Source organism: Anolis sagrei, chromosome 5, assembly GCF_037176765.1.
Source record: "Anolis sagrei isolate rAnoSag1 chromosome 5, rAnoSag1.mat, whole genome shotgun sequence".
In the NCBI taxonomy this organism is placed as follows: domain Eukaryota; kingdom Metazoa; phylum Chordata; class Lepidosauria; order Squamata; family Dactyloidae; genus Anolis; species Anolis sagrei.
Window position 1 is genome coordinate 106,225,608 of NC_090025.1, and position 26,216 is coordinate 106,251,823.

The 26,216-nt window shown below is 41.3% G+C and overlaps 1 protein-coding gene across 2 annotated transcripts; it reads left to right on the forward strand.

Annotated features, from left to right (window-relative positions):
- The first annotated feature begins 1,345 nt into the window (after positions 1 to 1,345).
- NECAP1 (NECAP endocytosis associated 1) lies at positions 1,346 to 25,462 on the forward strand. Of its 2 annotated transcripts, none has more exons than XM_060777987.2 (8): positions 1,346 to 1,656; positions 7,213 to 7,313; positions 9,890 to 9,994; positions 12,078 to 12,159; positions 16,154 to 16,262; positions 16,363 to 16,549; positions 20,114 to 20,225; positions 23,348 to 25,462. In XM_060777987.2, exons 1-8 carry the CDS (start codon positions 1,511 to 1,513, stop codon positions 23,403 to 23,405), a joined length of 900 nt encoding a protein of 299 aa, XP_060633970.2. In that variant the 5' UTR covers positions 1,346 to 1,510; the 3' UTR covers positions 23,406 to 25,462. The 2 variants fall into 2 exon arrangements, with proteins under 2 accessions (XP_060633970.2, XP_060633971.2); XM_060777988.2 differs by having other exon boundaries at positions 1,347 to 1,656; positions 23,343 to 25,462.
- Positions 25,463 to 26,216: the final 754 nt, after the last annotated feature.

Consider the following 26,216-nt stretch of genomic DNA (forward strand, 5'->3'; position numbering starts at 1 on the left):
ACTTCTCTGGTTGAAGTAGTCTGCAGTGCCTTTCATGTTCCTTGATTCGTGTTTGGGCGCTGTGTTTGGTGATCCCTATGTAGACTTGTCCACAGCTGCATGGTACACGGTAGACTCCTGCAGAAGTGAGAGGATCCGTCTTGTCCTTTGCTGAACGTAACATTTGTTGGATTTTCTTGGTGGGTCTGTAGATAGTTTGTATGTTGTGTTTCCTCATCAGCTTCTCTATGTGGTCAGTGGTTCCCTTGTGGGCAATTCAACAGAAATGGGAATAGCATGTGGACAATTTCAACAGAAAGGAGGAAACCATGAAAATGAACAAAATCTGGCTACCAGTATTAAAAAAACTCAAAAATTACAACAGCAAAACAACAGAGTGGAAACAATCAGGCATATCTAATCACCTCTCAACAAAAGATTGCCCCCAGCACTGCCAGGCCATCAAATTGAAGACCTGGCTTTTCAAACAGGCATTTGACTAGGCAGTGCAATTGATTATTGGAACATGGAATAAGGATAATGAGTCTGGATTCTGATTTTATCAATGAGACGTGATGGATTTGTTATATTGATATTGATCTTTGCTGTTTAATTAATTGTTTACTATTGCTTAAATGTCCAATGATTTTGTACCATGTATATTGAAACTGTGTTGTTAACCGTTCTGAGTCGCCTATGGGCTGAGAAGAGCGGTATACAAATAAAGCAAATAAATAAATAAATAAATAAATGCTAATCAAGGTGGTCAGTTGAAACATTCACACCTAGCTCCAACAGACAAGAATCCTTTGTCCCACCCTGGTCATTCCACAGATATATAAACCCTTTTCCCTATTTCCAACAGATCTCACAACCTCTGAGGATGCTTGCCATAGATGCAGGCGAAACGTCAGGAGAGAATGCCTCTAGAACATGGCCATATAGCCCGAAAAAAACCTACAACAACCCTATGCTGAATTTGTTTTCGGTAAACAGATTATCCATGCCCCGCGTGGAGTTCTGTTGAAGCAGTTGGGCCATCCAACCAAAATGATTCAAATTCGACTCTATTCCATTTCTGATCGTGGACGAAAAACAGACGAGGCGAGACTGCGCTCTGCTTCCTTCCGTTGTTTACTTCTAGCAGAATCCCGCCCCTAATCCACGCGATTGGCTATTTCTATTGCGTCCCTACATATTGACGCATGACTTGCCAGAGCCAAAGATGGCTGCCTCAGCGTAGAGTGCTATCGACTTCCAAATAGAGTCGCTATCAAGAGACAGCTTCCGGGTTGCTAGTCTTCACTCTGTTCTGAAGGGCTATAGGGGGCCTTTGAGATGGCGACGGCGGTGACGTAAGCGCGTAAGGGCGTGCCAGGGGCCAAGATGGCCGCCGCCAGGACTCCGGCGGCCTCGTTCCCGGCTGGCTCTTCTTGCCCCGAACAAAGGTGGCGGTTGGAAGTGCGCTGTGGCTGCTTCGCCTCCTTCCCGTCCTCCCTCGCCTTCTGCCTGCCGACTGGGAGCTGAGAGGATGGCGGCGGGAACAGCAGCAGCGGCAGCAGCAGGAGGAGCAGGAGCAGGAGGGGCGGCCGAGGTGGAGTACGAGTCCATCCTCTGCGTGAAGCCCGACATCAGCGTCTACAGGATCCCCCCGCGGGCCTCCAATCGGGGCTACAGGTAGGAGAAGGCGGGTGAGCCCAGTCTTGCCTCTCCTGAGTCATTCATTCAAGCAGCGGGCCTGCTTTGGACACGGGAGGAGGCCGGGAGGGGGAACCCAAGGACAACAACAACAAGCAGGGATTTAAAGGGGAAAACACAGGCACCCTCCTCCCCTTTCTGGGCCTTCAGGGTTTCCAGTACGGCCTTAGTGGTGCCTAATGGTGCATCTAGACCAGGCATGGGCAAACTTGGGCCCTCCAGGTGTTTTGGACTTCCAACTCTCACAATTCCTGGCCTCAGGCCCTTTCCTTTTCGCTTAAGCGGCTGAGGGGGAAAGGAAAGGGCCTGAGGCCAGGAATTGTGAGAGTTGGAAGCCCAAAACACCTGGAGGGCCCAAGTTTGCCCATGCCTGCTCTAGACTAAAAACTTAATGTGGTTAAAACACGCCACTTCACCTGCCATGGCTCAGTGCTTTGGAATCCTGGGAGTTGTGGTTTTTTTCAAGGCCTTTAGCCGTATACGGTTCGGGCCCAGTTTACCTGTCCGAATGTATTCTCCCCTGTGAACCATCAAGGACATTAAGATCTTCCGGAGAGGCCCTGCTCTCGATCCCACCACCTTCGCAAGCGCGTTTGGTGGGAACGAGAGACAGGGCCTTCTCTGTGGTGGCCCCTCGTCTATGGAACTCTCTCCCGAGCGAGGTTAGATCTGCCCCCTCCCTCTTGTCCTTCAGGAGGCTAGTGAAATCCTGGTTACGGAACAAAGCATTCCAGAATAATGGCTGAGACTGGTTAGAGACCAAAGGGAGTGACCACATATGCGGACTGAGTTGAACATGACTTTACATTGGCGATTTGGTATATATGTATTTTATCTATATCATCTGTCAGGCATTTTTTGTGCTTTTCCTGCATGGCAGGGGGTTGGACTAGATGGCCCATGTCGTCTCTTCCAACTCTATGACTATGCCTATTGATTACAATTGTTTCCTTGGAGTGTTGTGTGCTTTCTAGGCTGTATGGCCAATGTGTTCTAGCAGCATTTGCTCCTGACGTTTCGCCTGCATCTGGCTGGCACCTTTTAGAGCAGTGGTTCTCAACCTGGGGTCCCCAGATGTTTTTGGCCTACAACTCCCAGAAATCCTAACAGCTGGTAAACTGGTTGGGATTTCTGGGAGTTGTAGGCCAAACACATCTGGGGACCCCAGGTTGAGAACCACTGTTTTAGAGGATCTGATGGTGGTCAAGCAAGTGGAATATATCTACCTAATTTCCAACAGACCTCTGAAGATTCCAGTCACAGATGCAAGCAAAATGGGAGGAGAAAATAATAATAATAATAATAATACACTTAATTTATCTCTATCTCCGCTCTATCTCCCTGAACACAGCCATACAGTCTGGAAACCACACAACACCCAAGTGATTCTCTGTTTTAAAGCCTTTAACAATTCAGTTGTTTCCTTGTTGTATGACATTCTTTAGGGACCTGCCCCAGTCCATGGGCAACACTTTCCATACTATTGTCCTAAACCATATCTACATGGTAGGATTTATGTGGTATCACACTGCTTTAACTGCCATGGCTCAATACTATGGGGCCTTGGGAGCTGTAGTCTTACAAGGTCATTAGCCATCTCAGCCAAAGACGGCAGGTGCCTCACCAAACTTCAAGTCCATTATGGAAACTGTAGTCTTGCATGGTCTTTAGCATTATCTGCCAAAGAGAGCAGGTGCTCACCAAACTACAGATATATTGTGGGAATTGTAGTCTTACAAGTTCTTTAGTCTTCTCTGCCAAAGAGGGCAGGTGCTCACCAAACTGCAAATCCATTGTAGGAACTGTAGTTTTACAAGATCTTCAGCCTTCTCTGCCAAGGAGTGCTGGTGCCTCACCAAACTATAGATCCCAATATTCCATCGCATTGAGCCATGGCAGGTAAAGCACTGTCAAAACACATTAACTCTACAATGTAGAATTTGCCCTAAGTGCAGCAAATAGATTTGAATTCTGAGAAAATGTTTCATGAATGTCAATGTTACATTGCTCTTTCCTTCTAAAATGTCTAAAACTTGACTGGGTGTTCGAGATGTTCTTAAAGGGACCTTCCTTTCCCAACGGAGGTGTCTTAGTCCTTGACTCTAAACAGCCGGTGATGGTTGTTGGCTTGCATTAGGCCCAACCAAGGTCTCTTCTACCCTGCCATATAATCCAGGTTATCAAAGCAGATAATCCACATTATCTGCTTTGAACTGGAATATCTGAGTACACTGCCATATAGTTCAGAGCAGACGATCTGCATTTTATATGGCAATGTAGATGGGTCCCAAGAGCACTCCTTTCTCTTCTTTTAACCTCTCAGGTGCCAGGGACAATCCATGGCTAGTTGGCTACCTCTGCCCATCCTGCTTCCTCTTCCAGCCGTCACTCTTGATTTTGATTTACTGCCAAATATGTAAACCCACCAATTAAGCACCAGAGTACCTCCACTTTCTGCTCCCAGTAATTTCTCTGAAATCTTTGGGCTGATGTAGAGTGAGTAACCCATGATCAGACAGAGACTGGAATAAAAAGTGGAATTCTTGAAGATAATATGAATGCATTCATGTATCTCTCTCTCTCTTTAATGGGAAACCCATTGGGCCTCTGCTTCTGCCCTCCTTGTTTTAATAGCAAGCAGAGGCAGTTGTCTTTTATTATTCTTGCCTGACATCTTGCTCCTACTGTATTTTTGTAAACCAGAAAGAAGTGCCTCGACATCCTTTACGGCAACGATGTTAAAATGGAGAATGTCATGCATTTGCTTTTCCTGTCTTTGATGGTTGCTCTTTTCCTTTGTCCAGCATTGCAAGCCCAGGTGGATTTGCTTCTTGCTGTCGCTTTTTGAACAGCAAGGAAAGATGTAAACATGTTTCTGTTTTCTAAACCTTTCTCCCCTCTCTCTCTGTTCTCTTGCGCTCTCTGTGTGTGCACTTACGCACGCGCTCTGAGTCATCCTAGTGCAGTTTTCATTAGTGACAAATCCTGTCTCCTGCCTGTTATCTTCTTGCTAACAAGCACAGAGGGAACGGGATTATCTTCCCGCATGTACATCGGCACAGACTGTCCTGGGGAGATGAGCAGAGAGGACTAGAAAGTGGATACTCTGAAGCAGTGATGTTTGTTTTTCTCTTGATCCCTACTACACATGGACTCAGTTTGCCTGAAATGCTTTATTCTGCCTTGCTTGCTCAAGAAATGAGCAATCAGAAGTGTTATTAGTATCTAATAGTCAGGTTCACGCTGCCTTTTGTGTGTTCCTGCATCCAAGGCTGAAATGCTTTTGGAATCAGCTTTGTCTGAATGTCAATGGCAAATACTGTTGGAGAAGTGGTGATCTGGAAAAGTATGAAGATGCTTCTCACGCCCTAGCTTTTCTAATCTAAAATGGAGCATGGAAAAACACACAACTTGCTCATTTTGTCATCTCCCAGATTTCTGTGAAATACATATGAAGTAGTGTTTTAAAATAATAAACAAGGAGGATGCTTAAAACAATGTAGAAAACGGGATGTAAAAAACTGTGCAATGCAGAATACCCTGAAGAATTTGGTCCAGTTTGGAAGTTTGCCAATTACTTTTGCTTACCTCAAGAAATGTGTCTCATGAATGTGGATAGAATCTGCTGTTGAAGCCTAGGATCTTCTATTCTAAAGCCAAAATAAAATGGCTGGTTATCAAAATATCGCTAAAAATTAGAATGGACTAGAAAAATAATGTAACCACAGCAATGATGAGATGTACAGTATAGACTCAGCCAGTGTGGAGTTTAGACAAATCAAGGTGGGCATCCATATAAACATATGAGCCAATGACCACTTTAATTCAGTTAAATTTACTCTTTCTTAGAATGTAGAATTTAACAAGTACCTCTGTTACAAGGTCCTGAGTGTCCCTTTTCAAGCTCTGAAACAAATGTAGAAATTATTGGAATTTTCTACTTTTGGCAAGCTGCTGATGCTCCTGACATGAAAAAAGAGGAATAGTGAAGATGGAACATAACTGGTTACTTCTTCAAACAGCATCCTTTTCTCTTATTTTGGATCTGATGATTTATTTCTGACACTTGTATTCTACCTTTTCTCCAAGGAACCATTTTTTTAAAATGGTTTTCTCCCCTGATTGATCTTCACAAATGCCTCATGAGATAATTTATAATAAAAGAGCTAACTGGTTCAAGACCAGAACCATGTTTTTCATTTCTGATAAGGGTTGGGGCTTGTATCATTCCAATTTTATTCTGCCATGCTCATAATGTTTTTGTTGTTTTAAAATAATTTATTTATTTAAAATATTTATATTCTGCCCTTCTCATCCCAAAGGGGACTCAGGGCGGAGCACAGCATATACATGGCAAACATTCAATGCCAGGACACAAATTCACATACAATACATAAACATTAAAAAAACATTTATCAAAATATTAAAATACACCATTTAAAACCGTCCTAGTCATCCGCGTCAAATCTAATTGGCCTGGTCATCTTTCCTATTGCCGCTTTATTGCCCTATACCAAAAGCTTGGTCCCACAGCCAAGTTTTTACCATCCTTCTAAAGGACAGGAGGGAGGGGGCCGACCTGATCTCACCAGGAAGGGAGTTCCATAGTCGGGGAGCAATCACCGAGAAGGCCCTGTCTCTCATCCCCACCAATCGTGCCTGTGACAGTGGCGGGACAGAAAGCAGGGCCTCCTTAGAGGATCTTAATCTCCGGACGGAAAGCAGGGCCTCCCTGGAGGATCTTAATTTCCCTCCTCCCTCTCCTCGTTTATTGTTCATATGCCTTACATTGCAAGGACATTATTGGGTTTTTTTTAGTTTTAGGGCACACTTATTTTTTAAGGTGCTGTGAAACTGATGATATAATTCACACCAAAATGAGAATAACTGGAAAGCAGTGCTTAACAACAACAGCCATTTTTTTGTTTGCTCTGATTTTTCTCAGCACCAAACTGGGAAGCATGGTGGATGAAGGCAGAAATGAAAGATTAGGCTGAGATGCTGATCATTCCCATACTCTGTTGGTATTGTGGAGCATTGGAAGCAAAAAGGTCCACAATTTGGGTGGCCTCATGCACCTCAACTCTTTACCTTGAACAGATAAACTCAACCTTTTGTGACCCAGGATTGAACTGAAATCAGCAGGAAATAATAATAATAATAATAATAATAATAATAATAATATAAAACTTTATTTTTATTCCACACTATCTTCCTGAGGGGACTCAGGGTGGTTTACGACATTAAAAATTGGCAAACGTTCAATGCTGACAAAGTATAACAAATGGATCAGATCATGAACAATAAAAAAACAACAATTTAAATTTTAAGTACAGATAAAACATTTAGGACACATTAACTAATAAATCTAATAATAATAAACAGTTAAAACATTAAAGTATTATGCAATTTGTGGCAGGCCAACAGTTCTGCGGTAGATTTCCATTATCTGAGTCAGAATGTTTAGTAAAGTGCTAATCCTCCTCGGGTGGAGAGAAGGGGGCTTTCTCATTGGAGGTGTTTGTTTATCTGCAGGGCCTCTGACTGGAAACTGGATCAGCCAGATTGGACAGGACGACTTCGCATAACCTCTAAAGGCAAAGTAGCCTATATAAAACTAGAAGACAAAGTTTCAGGTGAGGAATTTGCAAGGTTGACTACGTGTTTCAGGAAAGATAGTAGTGATGTTATGAGAATGGTTTTCAAACTTTCTTGAGGTTGGCTCCCATAATTCCAAGTCAATGCTACTAATGGTCATGAACTAAAGTGCCACAGGTCCAGATCAGAATTTGAGGATAACTGTGTTACAGGGTGCACTCAGATATATTCTGGAACAATATCTATGGTAGCATCACAGCATGTACTTCTCTTGTGTCTTCACTGTTGTCCTTGGGAGCCGCTGTGGTGCTATGGGTTAAACCCTTGTGCCAGCTGGACTGCTGACCTGAAAATTGGTGGTTCAAATCTGCGAGACAGGATGAGCTCCCGTCTGTCAGCCCCAGCTTCCGATGCAGGGACATGAGAGAAGCCTCCCATAGAATGGTAACACATTCAGGTGTCCCCTGGACAGTGCCTCTGCAGATGGCCAATTCTCTCACATCAGAAGCAAGCTACAATTTCTCAGGTCACTTCTGACACGATAAAAAAACCCTGCTATCTTACATACCATATTTCTTCAATTCTAAGACACCATTGATTTTAAGATGTGTTTTAATTTCATTACTACCACCACCATCAAACATACATATGATCCACCTCTGATTCTAAGACACACATGTTTGCATAGGGAAAAGGTGTGTCTTAGAATCAAAGAAATACAGTATTATTATTAAGTGGTATCCTATTTGGTACTTGTTCACATCAATAGCCACTTTGGATCTCAATCCAGAAGGGGAAAAGGAGGTACAAATAAACATAGTAATAGTAGTAGTAAACTTTGGGTAAATGCCAAACTGGTCCAAATGTTAGACAGAGGGAAGAAGCACCATTAATTAAAATCATAGAATAATAGGTAGAAGAGACTGTAAGGGCCATCCAGTCCAAACCCTTATCATGCAGCAGCACACAATCAAAGTACTCCTGATACATGGCCATTGTTTAAATATCTCCAGAAAGGGTGATTCCACCACTCTCTGAGGCAACATATTCCACTGTTAAACAACTTTTACTGTCAAGAAGTGTTTCCTAATGTTTAGTGGAATTGTTTTTCATGCAATTGAATTCATTCCTCTGTGTTCTAGTCTCTAGAGCAGCAGAAAACAAGCTTGCCCCCTTCTTAATGAGACATCCTTTCAGATATTTAAACATGCCAACATGCCTCCTCTCTTCCTTAGTTTCTCCAATCTAAACATACCCAGCTCCATCACCTCTGCATAGGGCTTGGTTTTTAGATCTTTTATCATTTTGGTCACCCTTGAATTGAACACGTCCTTGAATTGTGCCCAGCATAGGGCACAGTCTTTCAGGTGAAATCTCCCCAAAGCAAAATAGAGTGGGACTGACTTCTCGCCTGTTTGCCTCACCCTGTTTGCTGAGCTCCTATATAACTTGCTCCAGGTACTGGTGTTCTAGCTATGTAGAGAGCTAGTGGCAGGTAGCTTGTTCCCCAACCAGTGATTGACCTATTAATTGTTATGCATGGGCATAACATAGTAGTTTAATCTGATTTTTCCCAGCTGCCAGGGAAAAGAGAAGTGCTAGTGAGATTTTCTGCCTCATGTGCGAAAAATATATACCTATTTTTGGGTACTATGCATCTTGACTTTGATGGGTGGGTGGGTTGAGGCGGGTGCCTCAGATGTCATGAGCCAATCCTTGTGTGTATGGAAGGCATAAATAGCTGCCCAACCACTTCTAACTTTCTGGTGAAAAGGGAGGCAACAACAATTCACACGTGTCGCTAAGTATATCTTGGAATGTAAATTCTGTACAATTTTTTACGCTTTAAAAAAAATCCTTTATTTGCAAGAAGCCATAAAATTGTATTATTAACTTGATGATTGATCTTGTAACATCCATATCCTGTAGAAATACCTACATGCATTTAGCAAAGAAAGTATATTAGCTTCCACTAAGGTATTGAACCAATTGAAAGAAATATAGACTAGTTATAATTTTAAAGTTCTTCTCACTTACATTGTGTGAGTTAAGATTTATCAATGAAAGGTAATCTTTCTGTTGTTCAGTTGTGTTGTAACTAATATTGGTTTGTTTAGCAATTTATATCCAAAATGGCTGCTTTGATGTTTTCAGACATTGCTACTGGCATCCCGTCAATTCACTAAGGCCCCTTCCACATAGTTATATAAAATCCACATTGAACTAGATTACATGACAGTGTGAATGCAGATAACCCAGTTCAAAGCAGATATTGTGGATTATCTGTCTTGATATTCTGGGTTATATGGCTGTGTGTTAGGGTCCTAAGATGTATCCTTAGTGCTTATGAAAATTGTACAGATGATTATGTGCAAATTATTATTATTTATTATTATTTACCTTACTTATATACCGCTGTTCTCAGCCCAAAGGTGACTCACAGCAATTCACAACAAATACGAACAGCAAAAAAAAAAAAAAAAAAAAATGAGATCATAGTGCTTGTGCCTGAATAAGTTGGTGGTTCTTGTTTTTTTAAACATGTTTTCAATAACCGCATTGAGATTAACTTTTTTTGAGTGATGCATGTGGTGCTCCTCTTGTCTCTGCTTAGGAGAGCTTTTTGCCCAAGCTCCAATAGATCAATATCCTGGCATTGCTGTGGAGACGGTGACTGATTCCAGTCGGTACTTCGTCATCCGGATTCAAGATGGCAATGGTGAGACAGGCTTTATTGCTTCTCTACTGTAACAGCGGGACCTTAAAAGGATTCTGATACTTGGGTAGGGTTGAATGACCAACAGATTGCTGGGGATATATATGCATATGTGTGTGTATATGGGGAATATTATAATGTGTTGCTTTCTAAACAGATTTTTTTTTCAAATTCTGTTACATAATGGGAGAGGTATCAGCATTAATCTGGTTTTGTTGCCATAGAGCAGGGATATGTTTCTCCATAGGGCCCTTCAGCCCTAGCCAACATAACAACAAGAACAACATCAACAAGTCAAACTACTCTGGGACTTCTGAATTCAAACAGAGTTTAGGAACACAATACTCCTGACCTGACGATCGTGTTACAAAACAAAGTATGGATTGTTGATGTTGCAATCCCAGGTGACAGCAGGATTGAAGAGAAACAACTGGAAAAGCTGACATGATATGAGGATTTAAAGATCGAACTGCAAAGACTCTGGCACAAGCCAGTAAAGGTGGTCCCAGCGGTGATTGGCACACTGGGTGCCGTGCCTAAAGACCTTGGCCTGCACTTAAACACAATTGACACTGACAAAATTACCATCTGCCAGCTGCAGAAGGCCACCTTACTGGAATCTGCACGCGTTATTCGCTGATACATCACACTGTCCTAACACTTGGGAAGTGTCCAACGTGTGATCCAATACAACAGCCAGCAGAGTGATCTTGTTTGCTGTGGACTCATCTTGTTGTGTTTCTAATAATAATAATAATAATAATAATAATAATAATAGCAACAATAATAGCAACCAAGGGTGAAAAATAATGAGAGTTGCAGTCCAGCAAGATCTAGAAAGTTTCATGTTCTTGTGGCATATCTCTGACCACTCTTGTGTGGGGTGGGATGGGGTGATTTCCTGCTTATCTTTCCCATCTCTGCCACCAACTGTGAGGTTTTTCACTTATCTCCTAACTGATTTTAGCTTTGATCCTAACTTTTCTATTCTCTCAAACCCTACAAACTCAATCCCTAAACCTCACTCGAATGGACTTCACTGTAACCCCAACAGCTGTCAAGCTCAGCAGTCTTTTGCAACATCCCTTCAGACTTTCCACCAATCAGCATTTACTCCCAACGATCCATTCTCTCATCGCCTCCTAACAGATCCTTGCTTCATTCCATCTACTATACTTTGCAAACACAACTGCTTTACTTTAATAGAGCTGTTAAAGGCTAAAACCTCCCAACCCTCTGCAAAAAGTTCAAAACATCAGAGAAGGCAAGCACCCTCTCCTGGAGGATTAAGCATTTTGATAAACAGAAAAACAAAAGACAAATGATGCAAGAGAGCACAGCCATTAATCTATATAAATAATAATGTAATGTTTGTTTGTGGGATTAACATAACTCAAAAACCACTGGATGAATTGACACGAAATTTGGACACTACACCCCTAACAGACCAACGAGTGACCATCACTCATAAAACCCTCCCAAAATATAGCGGAAAGGACTTAAAACCCCCAAAAAGGTAAATGACGATACAGCGCATGTGCAAAAATGACAGATCCCAGCATCCCCTTTAGGGGAGGAGGATGTTCCAAATGCACTGCTTTCAAGCTGCAAGCTTGCTTCTCCTTGGATTTCTTTGAGAGTATCCCAATCTGTACACATTTCTTATTTCCTATTTCTGGACTGCAACTCCCAGCAATCCTCCAGATCAATAAGATAAATAGATTAGGTAGAGATTGATAGATCAGTCAGGAGGACTGCTGCGAGTTACAGTGCAAGAATAGGTAGAGAAGGAAGAAAGAGGAGAAAGAAAAAGAGAGGGGAAAGAAGGAAATAGGTAGAGAAAGAAGGAGAAAAGGGAAAAAAAGGGAGGGAGGGAAGGAAGGAGAGAAAGAAAGGAGAAGGAGGGAAGGTTGGCCACAGCAACGCGTGGCGGGTACAGCTAGTGCATAATAAAAGGGCTGCCGTTGCAAGAGGGAGTCTGTAGTTTCTTGGATTAATGGAAGCTGCTCTAGTCCATATATCTGACTATCTTTGTGTTTGTGGGGATCTTTGCTCTCTCAACTAATTGTTCTTCTTTCCTTGTCAGGACGAAGTGCTTTTATCGGCATTGGCTTTGGAGACAGAGGGGATGCCTTTGACTTCAATGTGTCCCTGCAGGATCATTTCAAGTAAGTTTCCTATTTACTGTACCCTCTAGTAACATTTTTATGCACTGATCATATGCATCTGATCATTTCCCATCTAGGCCAGGGTGAGCAGGCTAAAACCTTTTTATTCAGGCAGGCTTTTAAAGAAGCATGTTTTAAAGATCAAGCCAAGGCATGCTGTGTGGTTTTAGCTAAATGAATATGTTTTAAATTGATTTTAAGGACTTTAATTGTTTATTTTTCATACTGTTAATGATTTATTCTATTTTTAATGTTTTTTTATATTTTATCCTTTAAATTATATTGTATTGGCTTTTCTGTGAGATGCTTTGAATCTCTTTTTAGAGAGATAAAGCAGGATATAAATAAAAATGATAAATAAAGTGTGCTCTAGGTCCCATTTTGTAAATTTCTTTTGTTTCGAGGGCTTGAAGTATAATTTTGCCATAGTTGTATAAGCAATTTTCAGTTAAAATAAATCACAGAAAGTTACAGGGGCCACAATGGAACTGCGGTGCCTCATCTGCTGCTAGTTGCCTCCCCAGTCTGCCCAAGTTTTTTCCAGTGGCAGAACTTCCAAGAATTGAACTTTTCCAAACATTGATGCCTCAGCAGTGGAGATTGCAGGTCATGCACATGATTCCAGAGTAATGCATGTGCTTCCCTGTTAAGCTGTAGTCCAGCATCTCGATACTCATGGCCTTTAAACTTTTCAGCTGCTAGTTGTTTTTTTCTTCAGCTGGCAAGGTTGGGTCCAAAGCACTTTGGGGGTGGGATATATCAAATTTTCTAAGGGCACACGGAAGATAACTTTTTCCTCTCCTCTTGCTTGCTTTTTATGCTGACTGCTGTAATATATTTGTTTGATGGTTGCCCTTTAATGCAGTTTACAGTCTTTAGCAATACATTATTCAGCTATGTGTCTTCTAAGCAGAAGGCACTGTCTCTGGAAACATATTACATAATGTTACTGCTCATCCAGGACACCAAAGTTGGAAAAATGCCGAGACACATACCTCTTTCTCTGTGTCTGTCCTGTATGTCTAACGGCATTGAATGTTTGCCATGTTCTGTGATCTGTTCTGAGTCCCCTTCAGGGTGAGAAGGACGGAATATAAATGCTGTATATAATAATAAATAATAATCTGCACTGGCATTTTGTGATCTTCAGGGTTTAATTCAAACTGCTAGTTTTGTGTATGTCATTAATGGTTTTTAATTGATTTTAAGTTTGTAGTTATATGTAGTAATTATTTATTATGATTTCTTTGTGTACTGTATGTTGGCACTGAATTTTTGCCATTAGTAAGTTGCAAACCGCCTTGAGACCCCCCCAGGGGTGAAAAAGGTGGTATATAAATACAGTAAATAAATAAATAAAATCATTTTACTATATATTTTTAAGTTGAATATATTGTGTTGAGTTCTTGCAGTAGAGGTAATTAATAATGTTTGAATTAGTAAAAATGATCCATATAGAGAGCACTCTCTTTCCCTACATTAAAGAGTGGTGAAACAGGCTGCCTTGGCACAGATGGTGTGGCTGCTTCCCCAAGATGTGGGGGCTAGGTATTCTGTCTGCACATTTCCACTGACTCCTTAACACATACAGATTTTGACTGAAATAACTGTCTATGTGATGTTGAAGATATCATTTGAATTTGCCATACTAGCTAGGTTGGGAATCCTGCATGATGCAATAGGGTATACAGTGTGAATGGACCCCCCCCCCCCCCCAAATGCCCGTGCCGTGTGTTTAAATAGCTACAGGCAGGGTGTGGTCCTCCTTCATTTGCATTTACTCCCTCTCTTCTCCCTTTCCTTTCTCATTTTTTTCTGTCTCATGACAGTCTCTTCAGCTCTGTGAAGCTGTACAGTTTTTCAGAAGGAAAGGGGAAACACTCTTCCATGGAGTATTCTTTTTAAAAAGAGTCATTTCCCACCCAAACTGAGATTTTAGAGCAGGGTTTTGCAGCAAATCATTCCAAGTTTTGAGCAAAGTTTTCCAAACATGTCATGTTGGTGACACACTTTTTAGACTTGCATCATTTCACAACACAGTGATGCAATTTTACTAGAACACCAGTGGTTCAATTAGACCCTTATGAGAAATGAAAACATATACACAAATTTTAATAATGAAATGTATGGAGACACAACGTATCTCATGAAAACCTTGCATTTATATTCTTAAATATATATGATTTTTTTGCTTATTTTGCATAGACTCATTATTTATTTATTTATTTATTTATTTACAGCTTTTATATTCTGCCCTACTCACCCCACAGGGGACTCAGGGCAGATTACAGTGTACACATATATGGGAAACATTCAGTGCCAATTTTTGACATACAAACATATACAGACAGAGGCTATTTAACTTTTTCTGGCCGCCAGGGGAGCTGTCGCTTTCATCGTCCATCTGCGACGCTGATGAAGCACTTCCGCATTCCCCACATGCTTCCCCGCTGGAATGCTTTGCTGGAGTCTTCTTTATGGCCTCATAAATCAGTTAATTTAGCCTCCCCACACTATAAGGTGGTACCTAATTTTCCTACTTGACAGATGCAACTGTCTTTTGCAAAAAGTCGACAACAGGCTACACACAATTCGTTGGAAACCCACTCCAACCCGGGCTGGCTTTGAACTCATGACCTTTTGGTCAGAGTGATCTTAATGCAGCTGACACTCAGCCAGCTGCGCCACAATCCCGGTGCCCCTTCTGCGCTGTCATGTAATCCAGATTATCAAAGCAGATAATTTACTTTGTCGCTTTCAACTAGGTTATCTGACAGGTTATCTACAATCCAGTTGAAAGCAGATAATCTGTAGAAGTGCTGTTCTTGGCCTATAAATGCTGGTCTTGGCCTATAAAGCCCTATACGGTTCCGGCCCAGCCTACTTATCCGAATGTATCTCCCTCTACGTTCCACTTTGTGGTCTAAGATCTGTTGGGGAGGCCCTGCTCTCATTCCCACCACCTTTGCAAATGCGTCTGGTGGGAATGAGGGACAGGGCCTCCTCAGTGGTGACCCCCCCCCCCCGCCCGTTTGTGAAATTAGCTCCTCAGCGAGATTAGATCAGCGTCCTCCCTCCTTTCCTCCAGGAAAAAAACTAAAATTGTGGTTCTGGAACCAGGCCTTTGGCTAGTGGATGCAGCAGCACTTTGGACATGGAATTGGACGTGATGACTGTTACGATAATTGGAAACGGATATGTGATTATGTGATTGTGTGATGATATAATTAATTGTTACTGTTTTTAACTTTTCATGTATTTAGGGTTTTATACTGGTGTTATTGATATTGTGGCATTGCATTGCTGCCTATGTTAGCCGGGGGAGGGGGGGGGGTGTTGAGAAGGGCGGGGTAAAAATGCTGTAAATAATAAATAAATAAATAAAATAAGGGGCCTTAGAGGTGTCTCATTACATTTGTGCGACACACCTTCACACTGCAGCCAGCACACTAAAGTGTCATGACACACAGTTTGGAAAGCTCTGGTTTAGAGTATTGGATGTAGACCAGATAGTTAAGTATTTAAATTGGAAAGGGTAACTGGATGATCTTGTGCCAACTGCTTTCAGTCAACTAAACCACTTTCGCAAGTTGTGAGGCTTCGTCAGGATAAATTTGCCGAAGCTACCTCTGAACTCGTTGGGCAATAATTATGGTCCAGATCTGAACAGACACCTTAATATACTTGCTGTTGTGCCATATCTTGCTGGGTCCCCTTCCACACATCTGAATAAAATCCCACAATATCTGCTTTGAACTGGAATATATGGCAGTATGGACTTAGAAAACCCAGTTTAAAACAGGCATTGTGTGATTTTCTGCCTTGACATTCTGGGTTATATGGCTGTGTGGAAGGTCCCTGGGATACTCTTTGGAGGAAAGATACTTGATGGACAGAAGGGATACTTTTGTGTTTTGATTTTCCCCCTGTAATCAATGTTTTCTCTTCTCTCTGTATGGACTCTTTCTGGTTTTTTTTCCCCTTCTCAATATAGGTGGGTGAAACAAGAGTCCGAAATCTCTAAGGAATCACAAGAGACAGACAATCGTCCCAAGCTTGACCTCGGGTTTAAGGAAGGACAAACTATTAAATTAAACATTGGGGTGAGAGTCACATAGGCCTCATTTCCTACCCTGCCCAGTGCTTTATATGGTGAATTGTTAATCTATGAGATTCCTATTGAGTACATGTTTCTCTTTACAGAATATGCCAAGCAAAAGAGGTGGGCAACCCAAGCCGCGCACAACTGGATCAGGGGGACTAAGCCTGCTCCCGCCCCCTCCTGGGGGCAAAATTGCATCTCCTCCTGTTCCTCCTCCTTCCTCAACTGCCATTTCTAATCATGTGACACCTCCACCAGTGTTGAAATCCAGCACAGTAGGTGACACAGGTAAGTGCCATGTGTGATCAAGGGAGGAAAACTGGAAGAATCCTTTGGACATTGTTTTAGCTTTAAAGTAGTGCTTGAAAAAAGCATTGTATAAACCAGTCCCCAGAAGCTATACATTAGAACTAGAAGTCAAAATATCCCTTGTTTCAGTATCATTTCTTGTTGAAACCAAGTTTTTACTGTCATCTAGAACATGAGAACCTATTTGCATAGCTTTGTATATTGTTGAAAGAAACACAGGAAGAGTGTGAAGGCAAAGCACTTTCATGATTCCAGAGACCTTCTGGATTCAGAGTAGATAATAATAATAATAATAATAATAATAATAATAATAATAATAATAATAATACTTTATACCCCGCTACCATCTCCCCAAGGGACTCGGTGCAGCTTACATGAGGCCAAGCCCACAGTACATCAATAACAAGAGCAATAACAAAACAATACAATACAATTAATATAAATCACATAAACAAAAAACAATAAACAAGCATTTAAAACCAATGGCCGTGCCAATTGTAATAATTTAAAATTTAAAAAATAACGCTGGGCATGAACAAGGTAGGATATAACTGGTATAGGGTTTTCAGAAAGAGATGAGGAACGCAGTCAGTCCTAAATCAGTGGTAAAGTGCATTTTGAGGGCATATTGCTGAGAGTTTTCCTTATTCTCGGAAGGCACACTGGAACAACCACATTTTCAGGCTCCTCCTAAAGACTGCCAGCATTGGGGCATGTCTGATGTCCTTGGGAAGTGAGTTCCAGAGTCAAGGGGCCACCACCGAGAAGGCCCTCTCCCTCATCCCCACCAATCATGCCTGCAAAGGAGGTGGGAGCGCGAGCAGGGCCTCTCCAGCTGATCAAAGAGATCGTGTGGGTTCGTACATCTTGCCACACTATGACTCCTTGTTGTACTGATCGTTTCTTGGCTGCCTTTCTCTTTGTATTGTCACCAGATATTGAGAATTGTTCAAAGCATCATTTGGCCTAGGTCTGAGCTCTGTTTCTTTTTCAAAGAGCTATGTAAGAATCTGGATAAGGGCAAGACTCTTGGAAAACCAAAAATCTCCATAGCTATTTGGAAGCATGACCCTTTTGGAGATTAATTGACATTCACACTATTTGGAATAATCATAACCTTTTGGAATAACCTTGTTAGAGATCATTGCCTTTAGTAAATTATGATCTTCCTGAGAAGAATTAAATATTCGCTTATGTCAATCTTTTACTCAATGGACGAGGGAGAGGGCCTTCTCTGTAGTGGCCCCTTGGCTCTGGAATTCGCACCCCAGAAATATTAGGAAAGCCCCCCCCCCCCCCCCGGCAATCTTCAGGAGGAGCCTGAAAACTTGGCTATTCCAATTTGCCTTCAATGATTGATTACATGATAATCTCTGACCAAACTCTGCATAAAATGCTCTCAGAAGCACTTCATTTTCTTGCTGGGCAATTAAATCCTACCTCATCTCTCAGAGCCCCTCCATGATATTTTACATTGCCCTATCTCCCAGTGTTTTAAAATTTTAATCTTTGAATTTGGCCCTGCCCATGGTGATCATTTTTAATGTTGTAATGTTTTGATTTTATATTGTTGTGTCGCTTATATACATTGGTTTTGTATTTTAGATTATTTTATTTTTTGATTTTCTGTTGTGTTTTTGAGTTACATTGTGTATATTGTATTGATGGCCATGGCCGCATGTAAGCTGCCCCGAGTCCCCTTGGAAAGATGGTGGCGGGGTATAAATAAAGTTATTATTATTATTATTATTATTATTATTATTATTATTAAATATCCACAAATATTCATTCAAGGCAATTTAGGTTTCTCAGCTGTTAGGCTGATATACCTAGTTTTCTCTTTGAACTGTTAGGAACAAAGATATGCCAATGCATAAAATATATAGCAGATCTTCAGAAGTGTTATTTCACTCCCCCCCCCCCCCCCAAAAAAACCCCTACTCTCACATAAAATATATTGCTCGCAAGAGACCAGAAATAAGTAGTCTTTGTTAAAAGTTAACCTAATTGATTTACTTACAAGCTTCATGTATTAGCATACAGGTACATTGCTTATTGGTTTCATGTTAACTAACATGCTCTTCAGTCTAATGCATTACTGAACATTGACTTAATATAAACTGACTACTCACTGCAACATACTGTACTATACTCAACTGACTTCATACATCAACTGATGCAAACATTAACTATATTGTACTATACTTCTGACACAAACGGACACTAACCGACATCAACCAACTTAACTGACTTCAGATTCAAACGGATTATAAAATGGAGTCTCACTCTGAACACTCTCAGATCTGGGTCACATGGTCTGTAGTCCCTCCCAGAACTTCAAACAACATAGAGTTAAGGGAAAACTGCATACCAATATACACATGCAGTATAGTGTATTGGAGGACCATCATCCTCAGACTACGAGGAAGCGCCTAAGTAAGTAAATAATAGTGTAGGGGCAAAGTAAGCAATCTCAATTACATACATAATAAATAACTAGTATAACAGGCTTGTAGAAGGCTGCTAAGAATCTGGAGAAAGGCAATACTCTTGGGTCCTTCAAAAGCGGCAAAGCCTACCAGCAGAGGTAGGCTTTCTCCACGCAAACAGTGAGCTTAGTGAGGTCCAGTAAGCTTTGAATCCTGCTGTGTTGGGATTGTAGCCCAGCTTCTCTGTGAGTGGGTCCAAGTGGTTGAATGAGACAACAGTGTGGGCTTTTCTAATAACAAAGGCATTTCTGTTCGGGGCATCTAGCCCATGAGGGAAGTAGTATAATGACTATGGATCAGAGGTATAGATATACCTCTGATCATGGGGTGTATATCTCTGACATTAGCAGACAAGCACCTGATCATCTCTTCCCACTATCAAATGAGTAACGTTATAGTTTCTTGAGGTATGTACAATCCACATATAGTGCTTTACAATGTAGTCTTATATTTAACAATTTAGAGCAACTTTTAGCTGTTAGGTTACTCTCTATATATCATAGTGTGTTTGCTTTTAGTTTGCCTCATAAACAATAAACATACTTTCTTTTTGGTCACCTGTGACAAGTTTTCTGTAAACTGGAAGAAGGTTGATAATTCTCTTTCGGACTATCGATGTGATACACACTGTTTATACAGTTTATTGTGTCCAATGGTATGATAAAAGGGGCATGCCGATAACAGCTCTCAATTTTGTCACTCAAAACAGTCAGTCAAAACAGGCAGCAAGTCAAGAATGGAATAAGCCCACCCCACAACTTGCCTTTCTGCTGTTTCTCTATTGTAAATATTCCATCTATTTACCTAGTGCTCCCCCCCCCCCCCCGCCCCACTTTTCACAACAAGAGTAGAATGGGAAATTCTGAGTTGGATAAGGGACATCTTGCTATTTTTGCACTAATTTGCTCAATTCATGACTGCTCCAGAGACGGCTGCAACTGCTGCACCTTTGAACTGTAGTGAGATCTGTTCTGTGCCAGGTTGGAAAGCCACAGCAGGTACCACATTGTTCTAGTATGGGAGTGTTATAAACAAATGTTTTGCTTTTTCACAGCATCAGATATTCTGCTAGACTTTGACTTGCCGCATCCTGTTTCAAATGTGTCTGTGCCTGCTGTGGTTCCAGCCACTACAGACTTGTGGGGAGACTTCAACACTGCATCAAGGTAAGTAAGCTGTAAAAAGCTTGGGTTTAGCTATGGATGTGATACAGGGTCACTGAAGGATACTTCCAGGAATGTCCAGGTGGAGAAGCAATCATGGTCTGTGTATTTTAAAATGAATATATTCAACAAATAATAAGCAGGTTTGTGGATTAAGACAGGCAGATCATGTAACTAGTGTTTCTCCACTCCAAATAAAGGGACGTTATGTCTCCTAATTTTTACATGGAACCTCTTTTCCTATAGATTGAATCAATTACTCTGTGTCGTAGGTCACTTCTACACAGCTGTATAAAATCCAGATTATCTGCTTTGATCTGGATTACGCACTCTACGTGGGGTTGTCTTTGAAGACTGTTCGGAAGCTTCAACTGGTCCAACGACGGCAGCCAGATTACTAACAGGAGCAGCGCACAGGGATGCGACTCGACTCTTGCGCCAGCTCCACTGGCTGCCAGTTTGCTACCGGGCACAATTCAAAGTTCTGGCTTTAGTCCATAAACCCTTAAATGGTTCTGGCCCTAACTTACCTGTCCAAACACATCTCCCCATATGAACCATCTAGGATGTTAAGATCGTCTGGGGAGGCCCTGCTCTCGACTCCGTCTGCATCACAAATACGTTTGACGGGGACAAGGGACAGGGCCTTCTCAGTGGTGGCCCCTCGACTATGGAATGCCCTTCCTGGGGATATTAGATCAGCTACCTCTCTTTTGACTTTCTGAAAAAAAAGTCAAAACCTGGCTGTTTGAGCAGACATTTGAAAAGGCAATGTAATGGACATAGGAATATGGAACAATTGGCCTATGAGATTGGATTACGTTTTTATCTTGGAAATGAAATGATTTGCTTTTACTAATGTGTTATGGTCTTAATTGATATGTAAATGCTTTTAAATGTTTTTATGATGTTGTTGGCATTGAATTGTTGCCTTGTGAACCGCCTCGAGTCGCCCGCGGGTTGAGAGGGGCGGTATAAAAATGTAGCAAATAATAAATAAATAAATAAATAAATAAATAAATAATCTGGCAGTGTAGACTCATCATGTGGAATATCTGCTTTGATAGTCTGTATTATATGACAGTTCAAAAGGGCCCCCTGGTCTCCAAGGCAGTGGAAAACAAGCTTGCTCCCTCCTCAATATGCTATCCTTTCAAAGATTTGAACATATTAATTATGTCTCCTCTTCCCTTTCTCTTTTGCATGCTAAATATAACTAGCTCCCTGAACCACTTCTCAGGGCCCTTTCACACAGCCATATAACCCAGAATATCAAGGCAGATAATCAACAATCAATATCTGCTTTGAACTGGGTTAATTGAGTCCACACTTTCACATAATGCAGTTCAATGTGGATTTTATAGAGCTGTGTGGAAGGGGGCTCAGAGTGATCAGCTTCCAGATCACCATCTAAAGCAGGGGTCCTCAAACTAAGGCCCGGGGGCCGGATGCGGCCCTCCAAGGTCATTTGCCCGGCCCTCGCTCAGGGTCAACCTAAGTCTGAAATGACTTGAAAGCACATAACAACAACAAAAATCCTATCTCATCAGCCAAAACCAGGCCCACATTTCCCACTGAAATACTAATAAGTTTATATTGGTTAACATTGTTCCTCATTTTAATTATTTTATTGTTTTTAAGTGTTTTTTACACTACAAATAAGGTATGTGCAGCATGCACAGGAATTCATGTTTTATTTTTCAAATTATAATCCGGCCCTCTAACAGTTTGAGGGATTGTGATCTGGCCATCTGCTTAAAAAGTTTGTGGACCCCTGATCTAAAGCAACCAAGAATTTTATTCATAACTGATTAAGATGCCTGTGTCAAACTTGAGGCCCATGGACTGAATACAGCTTGCCATGTCACTTGATATGGCTCTTAGGGCTTTTCCAGACAGCCATATAACCCGGAATATCAATCCAGAAAATCCCACAATAACTGTTTTGAACTGGGTAATCTGAGTCCACACTGCCATATATTCTGGTCCGAAGCAGAAAATGTGGGATTTTATTCAGCCTCAGATGCTGGATTGCAACTCCTGTCTTCCTCATCATTAGACATCATGATTACAGCTGACAGAAGTTATTACATTGTAAAATCTGAAAGACTGCTGTTTGTTCTGTTTAGTCAGGACAGTGGAATTTGAATGTAGGTATAAGGCTTGTGGATATGATGTGTGATGTTAAAATGTGTGATGTTTAACCTTTCCCCAACCTCAGAGCCACAGTGCTGTTAGGCTGCAATTCCCATTAGCCCCAGTTTGCATGGCTGTTACCAAAAGTGGAGGGAGCTGTCATTCAGTAATATCTGGGGACCCAAACTGGGTAAAAACTAAAGAGCACCAACCACTATGTAAAAATTATAGTTGACCCACTGTATCCATGGATTCAACAACCCTTTGAAGGCAACCATAAGTATGATGTGGACCAGGGATCCACAAACTTTTTAAACAGAGGGCCGGAATATAATTTGAAAACAGCATGAATGAATTCCTATGCACACTGCATATATCTTATTTGTAGTGGAAACGACACTTAAAAACAATACAATAATTAAAATGCAGTACAATTTTAACAAATGTAAACTTACTAGTATTTCAATGGGAAGTGTGGGCCTGCTTTTAGCTGATGAGATAGGATTGTTGTTGTTGTTGTTATTGTGTGTTTTCAAGTCGTTTCAGACTTAGGTTGACCCTGAGCAAGTGTCAATGACCTTGGAGGGCTGTATCCAGCCTTAGTTTGAGGACCCCTGATGCGGACCTTAATTAAAATGAATTTGACACCCTTAAATTAAACTATTCCTATATTGGGTTGTTGTAGGTATTTCCGGGCTATATGGCCATGTTCTGCTTTGAGCTGGAATATATGGCAGTGTGGACTCAGATAACCCAGTTCAAAGCAGATATGGCGAGATTTTCTGCCTTGATATTCTGGAATATAGGGGTATGTGAACGGGCTTCAAGAGACCGGTTTCAGTATGTGATTTGCTTTTTTCCGCTTTTAAAACTTCCACTTTGAAGATGTTGATCAAGAAATGGGGAAGAGATATATAATAAAGGTCTGTGACAAGTACCAAAGACTGTCCCCATCCTGACTCCTTTCTGCTCTCTTTTCCCCAGCACAGCTCCCAACCAATCTTCCCAGCCACCCAAGTGGGTCCAGTTCTGAAGAATCTTAGTTAAAGAAAGAAGAATGGACCAATGACCAAGGCTCAAGGGGATCCACATCAGATGGGCGTGAGCTGATGCCCTTAGCTCCTCCATCAGAATATGATTTTTGGACAATCCTCCTGGTTTTTTTTGTTTTGTTTTTTTGTTTTTAATGTCTGCATTTGCATTGGTACACATAATTTTCTCTCATGGAACAGGACTGCAAATACCTTAGGGGAAATGCCCTGTGATAATGTTAGAAGAATGGGAGAGGGGAGAGTGTACCTTCTGCTTCATAATTGCCACTGTGGAAAGGAAAAACGGATGCTGTGTTGGTTAGGAGAAGGCTGACCAGATTTGGGGTTTCTAGCGGAACTTGGTCCCTTTCTGTCCTCCTTTTTAGCATGGCAGGAATGATCTTGGCAGGGAGCCTGCAGGCAATAGGGAACCCTGACGATTATACTTGATCCTTGTTTTTGTGTAGTAAACAAGGAGGGAAAAGAAAAGCCATTCCTAAAGACGTAATCCTGAAGCTGCCTTCTCTCTCTGGGAAAGGTTGCTTTGTCATTTTATGTTGATGATGGAACTAATTCAACTCTTCCTCAGATGTTATTTCCCCCTTCTTATCGGTGCAAGGGAAGCGGTAACCAGTCTGTGTATCAACCTATGTATGGTGCAGTTTGACTTAGCTCACCGTTGTTTCACTCTGAATGCACACTACAAATCTCCCTGATTCCCCCACCTTTCCGGCAATGAAGGTACTTTGCAATTATTTAAAACTGGAAATGTGTAAGAAATGTCCCTAGAACGTGTAACCCCACCCCTTGCCTTCCATTTTCTCATAAAACAATAATAGAACAGTTTGGGTTCTTCTAGAAATCCTCTGAGGAGGTTGTGTGGATTGGGGCACTGACTCTTGACACCAATTTTATGTATATTTTGACACTTTGGATATAACCACAGCCCAGACACTTAATTGACTGTTTGTTGACAATGGAAAGCTGCCACTACCTATCTGACCAAGGCAGGCAAAATGCCACTGCAGATTTCCAAAAATACATTTCAGAATTCAAGTGAATTAGCATCTGTACTTTCTGGTCAGCATGTTTACTTCCTTTATACACTTGTTATCTCTTCCTAGCAAGTGTTAGTGAAGAGCGAAGCTTCTCATTACTTACGCTGTGAATCATCCAGCTGGTCCAATGGTTAGGAAGGCTTAACTTTTGTGTTCTTCCTACATTGTTGTCTGGGTAAAAAAAACAAAAAACAAAACTTACTTTGTGCGACTCTTTAAAAGTATTGCTAAAAACTCAGATTTGTAAATTTCACAGTAGGTGTTCTTTGGTCATGCCAATAGGTGGAAGCAGTAATCTTTCATATCAGCTAGAGGTCTGCATTTGTACACAATCACACAGCTGGTATGAGCCCACGGCTTGGTGCTTTTAGATCTGTGGGGCTAAATTAGAGCATATCTGAGTGGTCTCATGACATTTCCCCTTTGCTCATGGCCCTGCAAATCTTGAACGCAGGGGGAGACCTGGTCCACTAGTAACTGGGAAGCAGGGACATCTAAAAAGTTCGGAGAAGTTATATGCATATCTCACTAATTTGAAACATCTCCTGGGATTTGCTTTCTAAGGTTGTAAATGCTTTAAATGCTCAGTTATTCATCACCTTGACATCACTACTACTTTATTTCTAGGCTGATCTACACCTACAGCTAGACGTATTTTTGAGTCTTCATTATTTCACCCTTGGTTGATTGTGAATTGTTTTCCTTCCTCTTTTCGATGTGCGATGTTGTATAAACCAGGCCAGGGAATCTGCAGTCTGGCCGAATATTCTGTATGAGTGGCAGGTCCTATTATTTCAATAACTCTGTGTCCAGACCTCAAGGAGTTAGGTAACAATCTGAAGAGACTAATTAGGAGCTTCTCCTTCTGTTTCCTTTTTTGTTTTTTACAGCTAGTATTGTCAAGATAATATATTATGTACTGGCAAAAACTGAAATAAAATTTCATTTATATGTATATGAAGCATAAGATGTACTGGTTCAATAACAAATAAAATCAAGAATATAATTGCAAAAAGCATATATTGTTGATGTGTCTGTGTGCTTTAAATTAAGCAATCTTTACAGATACCTGGCTTCTCTACAGCGCACTTCTAAAGACATCTGGCGCTGACTTCAACTGCTGGGATCTCTCAGGAAGGCAGGCCTAAGTTGATGTAGAATGGGACTGTGTCCTTAAGTGTGTGGAATAAACAGCCAAGATGAATAAGCAAGTCAAAGCAATAAAGATGGGAAGGCAATAAGGTCATGGAGGCAGTTGTAGAATGGTTTATGTAAAATGCAAAGATTCTGGATCAAGGTAAATAGGAAAGGATTCTTCTTGCTTAGGTAGAAGAATGAGAAACAACCATCCACGGAGAAAGGTTGGAGCAAAGTAGAAAGGACATAGGAATACAATATGGTAATATTTTTTAGCCTGCTTATTTCCATTGTTTTCAATCCTGCATTGTATTAGGCTGTTTTATTTTGCTTACCTACAATCTTGGAAAATAGGGTGGGGTATAAATAGTTTAAAAATCGGGTTGTAGGGTTTTTGGACCATATGGCCATGGTCTAGAGGCATTCTCTCCTGATGTTTCGCCTGCATCTATGGCAAGCATCTTCAGAGATCGTGAGGTCTGTTGGAACTAGGAAAATGGTTTATATATCTGTGGAATGACCAGGGTGGGACAAAGGACTCTTGTCTGCTGGAGCTAGGTGTGTATGTTTCATCTGACCACCTTGATTAGTATATAATGGCCTGACAGTGCCTGGAGCAATCTTTTGTTGAG

Bases quoted from the DNA above. Each gene is read 5' to 3' on its own strand.
- NECAP1 (XM_060777987.2), top strand. From the start codon at position 1,511: ATGGCGGCGGGAACAGCAGCAGCGGCAGCAGCAGGAGGAGCAGGAGCA. The intron at 1,657-7,212 runs GTAGGAGAAGGC...GTTTATCTGCAG, and splicing joins GCCTCCAATCGGGGCTACAG to GGCCTCTGACTGGAAACTGG. The intron at 16,550-20,113 runs GTAAGTGCCATG...GCTTTTTCACAG, and splicing joins CAGCACAGTAGGTGACACAG to CATCAGATATTCTGCTAGAC.